We start from the raw sequence: 4,702 nt of genomic DNA, 5'->3' as shown, positions 1-4,702 counted from the left end.
CAGGTAGGGAAGGAGAGAGAGAAAAAGAGAGAGACTTGGCTGGATTGAAAACTAAACTACACAGCTTTAATTAAAACACTAATGAATGATACAAGAAAATATATACAATTATATACAGATATGTTCAGGTATGAGCAAAAGCCTCTCACCTCCCCCCACCCCCAGAAACTCCCACAGCATCTCCTGAGCTGGGAGAGTCCTGAGAAATCCCGGAGCTGCTGCTGGACAAAGCGCAGAGTGAGGAGGGTCAGGAGAGCTGGAGCCTGGGGGTCCATGGTGAGGGATGAACAGAGTCCTCCCCGGACGCCGGCCATGGGTGGAGGAGAAGGGAAGAAGAAAAAGGAAGGAAGCTGTCTTCTGTGATCTCTGTCCTTCCTCTGAGCTTACGTAGATATATGGAATGGAATCTCTCTGGCCAGTTTTGCTCTCTGTCTAACTCAGCCTCCTACGGGGGGGTCAGAGATCTCCCTGCAAGTGTCTGAGCCGGCAGAGTGAAGGTGCGACCTTGAAGCCTCAGTAGTTAGAGACACATTCCAGTGTCTTATCAGTCTTAGCTAGAACACACTGTTGCTAGTTAAAAGAAAGCTTACTGAAGGAAAAAAAAAAAAATCAGTAACAGAAAAATTTGCTTCATCCTGGCTCAAACCACGACACTCCGGCATCACTCTTGGAAGATGCTGCAACATAAGGGTGGCTAGCTTGGGACTGAATGGGATGTTGCACCTGGGTGTTGCTTGCAACAGGCTTGCTGGGATTTATAGTGAAGCACAATGCAGCTTGGCCTGGGAGCTTAGAGCCTCACAAGCAGCAGCAGATCTGAGCAGCTGCTGCCTCATGCCCAGAAAGGCATCACTGTCATCACTAACTGGCAGCTCCTCTGTCCTGAGATCCAAAACAAGCTCTGGCTGTGTCTGAGGCTCACAACCTCTTTAATGTGGATCCCTGTGGTGGTGCCCAAGAGAAACCCTGTGTGCAGGCACAGCAAGGAGGACTTGGCCTCACTTGGGTAGATGCCACAGGGGTGGGACAGGCATCTGAGTTAGTCGATGCATCCCCCATGCATTGGTGGGGAAGATAACAGGTGGGCACCCCATCTTTGGAGCTCCAAAATACATATTTCACCCATGATTTTAGGGTGCATTTTGCAGATGGAAATTGCAGATAATAAAGTTTCTGTTTCCTGAGAGAGAAAGTGTTACTAGCTGCTGATGTTCTTGTAAGTAAAGCCTGGGCTGTTCCCTCTCTGCTATGGTGAATCAGCAGGGAGGACAGAGGCCACAGGCAGGTAAAATGTTTAGCAGCAAGAATAATCTTGGGATGTGAGCAAGTAGAATTTGCTCTTCCCAGGAACTTGAAAACTGGAGCAGTGTGTGCTGAGTCAGTGTAACAAAAGGAACTAGACCCTTCTGGAGGATGAAGAGTTGCTGCAAAAAAACAGGTTTTGAAGGCTCACCCAACCTCCCAGGTGACAGTCCCTGGATTCCTGATGTGACATTTCCCTTGGGTGTGACAGCACCCTGCCAGGACCCTTACCTATCTCTCGCAGCATGAGTCGTTTCCCTGTGGTGGTGAGTCTGGGTTCAGCAATTCATCACTGTCCAGTGATGGGGAAGGGAGCACAGGGGAGAGCACTCACAACCTGTGTTTCTGCCCTCCAGCCATGTTTGCCTGCTGGAGGCGGGAGCAGAAGTCTTCTGAGAGCAGGGGCAACATCCCCAGTGTAAGGTGTAGTGCTGGCCCTGCTCCCTGCTTCAGCAGGGGCAAATGGGCCAGCATGGGAGCTCTGCCCTGGAGCACTGTCAGGGCCAGGGACCACTCCTGGGACCACGTCAGCACCCACAGCTCCTGCCAACCAATGTGGTACTGGGATGGCCATGGGCAGTGCAGGACACCCCATCTGCAGGGCTGGCTGTGAGCCCACGCTGCAGCCAGGCCTTTCTACCCAGCTCTGTGGTGCTCCTCACTTCAGTATCCTTGTCTCAGGCATCCTGAGAGACCTCTCCGAGGACTCTGGCAGAGATTTGTGTGGGTGCTCCAACAGCTTCACTGCAGCAAAGTCTGAGACCAGAACAGGAAGAGATGGTCATTTTTGCCTCACATTTGGGAGAAGAAGCCATCTTCAAGCAGCATTCCCTCAGCCTTCCTGATCCCATCAGCTGCACTGGTCCCCTCATGTACCATCACATGCTCCTGCATCTACCGCAACTCCTGCATCCATTATCTTCCCCACCTCCATGAACAGTGGCAGGGACGTGCTCATCACCATGCAGTGACCTGAGGTCCTACACTCACCATTGTGCAGCTCCACCAGCCCCTCTGTACCAGGTTGTCAATGAGGACCAGGGCATGGCCTAACCTGGAAGATCAGGCTGGACCACTTCATCACCACGTTGCACTGCAACAGCAACACAAAGCAGAGAGCTCAGGTCATGTCCAGAGGAGTACAGAATCATACAATTGTTTTGGTTGGAAAAGACCTTTCAGATCATCAAGTCCAATCATTAACCCAGCACTGCCAAGGCCACCACTAAACCATGTCTGTCAGCACCACATCTACACATCTTTGAAATCCCTCCAGGGCTGGTGACTCCACCAGTGTCCTGGGCAGCCTAGGCCAGGTCCTGACAACATTTCCATGAAGAAATTGCTCCTAATATCCAATCTAAACCTTCCTGGCACAACTTGAGGCCATTTCATCTTGTTCTCTCACTTCTTCCCTGGGTGAAGAGACTGACACCCCCTCCCCCTCCAGCTCCAACCTCTAGGGCAGACAGCTTCCTAAACTGAACTCTCCTGGGAAAATGCTGCCACCCAAATATATGGCTGCAGGTTGTGCCCTGCTCACACCTCCTGGTGGAGGTGTGCCCAGGTGGATGGAGCTCCAGGAGGAGGTGAGTAGGTAAAGAAGCATTAGGGACTGCAACGAACAGATAGATCACTGGAGCCACAACCTGCCCTCCCTGAAACAAGCCCAACAGGTTGACATGGCTCATAACACATTGAAGTCCCTCTCCTCTCCTTGCCTGGTTGAACATGGTGACTTAGAGGACAGGGGTAAATGGCAGCAAGGTCCTGCCTGACACAGCAGATGTTGCAGGCATGTTGCTCCAGCAACTCAGCAACTCCAGCAACCTTCCCAGGTGCCCTTGCATAATAGGTATGATGCTTTGCAAGGGGAAATGAATGCTGACAAAAATGATGGTTCACCCAACTTGGAGGCATCACCAGGACTGAATCAGGCTACACCCATCAAATGTCTGCAGTAAATAAAAAAAGGAGAGTGACTGTCATAGGTGACTCAGTTCTGAAGGAAGCAGAAGGTCCCATATGCCCACGGGACCTGCTTCATATGGAAGTCTGCTGCCACCCTGGGGCCCAGGTTAAAGACGTTAATGAAAAGCTCCTTCCCTAATAAAGCCCTCAGATTACTACCTTTTGTAAATTTTTCAGGTAGGTAATGATGAAGTAGTAATAAGAGGTCCAAAGGCAATGAAGAGAGACTTCAGGGCCTTAGTACGAATGGTTAAGAGATCAGGAGCATGGGTGGTGTTCTCTGTTCTTCCAGTTGAAGGGATCGATGAGGGAACAAAGAGGAGGAGCCAGCAGAAGAGCCAACAGCCAGGTGTTGAACCTGGCTCCAAGACTGGTGTTACCTGCAGGACCTGGGTTTTTTTTACCACGGGTTGATTTACGACACCAGGCCTGCTGGACACAGATGCGGTGCACTTGTCTCAGAGGGAGAAGATCTTGGCACAAGAGCTAGCAGGGCTTGTCAAGAGGCCCATCCTCTCACTCTTCTTCACACCTTTGCTATGAAACCTCTTCCTGCTGGTTTGTGCCCAGTCACACCAAGCTGTCAGGCACCAGGAATCTCCCCAGGTGCCCGTCCCAGTCAGGCACCACTACAGGGATGATAACACTCTCCCAGCCTCCTCCTCACCATTCCTTCCTGCTGCCACATAGAGAGCAGATTTCTTGCTCAGCTTCCAGGAGCAGAGTCCTTCCTCTCCCTACCGCATCAGTGCATCCCTCCCCACTTCCAGTGCAGGGGTCCCCTGGCAGCACACACCACATCCACCTTCCCCCTCCCTCCTGCCTGCAGTCCTGGCCAGAGTCCCTCCTTGGGAGACACCCTGATCTGAATCCACTCCCCCTCTACCTCTCCAGGGTCACACAGCAAGTAACTATTTCTGAACTACTGCAAGAAGGAGTTGGGACTGACTTTCTGGTGTCACAGGGTCAGGTTGTCCCACATCACTGCCATTGCAAGACCAGTGTTAGCCACTCGGGTCAGGGAAAGGTCCAGCCTGGACTTGAGCTCCTGCACGGTGTCATCCAGAGACACTGGCAGCATGAAGGTTTCCCTGAAGAAACTCTTAATGAAGGCACTGAACTTACAGGGGCTGTCATCCCAGGGCTCCTTCTCCACCATGGAGCTTCTTTCATCTATCCCAGAAGATAGTAGGTCTGGCTCTGTCACTTCTCAAGAAACCGAAAGCACAGTGTGACATCTGCCCTGGCCTGCTGCCAAAGCAGCTTCGAGCATTGGCTCCTGCCTGCCCCCAGCTCCCTCCTGCCTGCCCCCCGCTCCCTGCTGCCTGCCCCCAGCTCCCTCCTGCCTGCCCCCAGCTCCCTCCTGCCTGCCCCCCGCTCCCTGCTGCCTGCCCCCAGCTCCCTCCTGCCTGCCCCCAGCTCCCTGCTG

At 52.6% G+C, this 4,702-nt stretch overlaps 1 protein-coding gene across 1 annotated transcript in view; it reads right to left on the bottom strand.

The window, feature by feature from the left end:
- The window catches only part of POLE (polymerase (DNA directed), epsilon, catalytic subunit), a 46,190-nt gene extending 43,994 nt beyond the window's left edge, over positions 1 to 2,196 (bottom strand). The window contains exon 1 of the mRNA XM_010006524.1: positions 2,099 to 2,196. Within this exon, the coding sequence (XP_010004826.1) occupies positions 2,099 to 2,196 (98 nt within the window). The remainder of the gene's footprint in view (positions 1 to 2,098) is intronic.
- Positions 2,197 to 4,702: the final 2,506 nt, after the last annotated feature.

This window comes from Chaetura pelagica, unplaced genomic scaffold (assembly GCF_000747805.2).
Source record: "Chaetura pelagica isolate M959 unplaced genomic scaffold, ChaPel_1.0 scaffold301, whole genome shotgun sequence".
NCBI lineage: Eukaryota > Metazoa > Chordata > Aves > Apodiformes > Apodidae > Chaetura > Chaetura pelagica.
This window is presented reverse-complemented; position numbering and strand designations above follow the sequence as displayed.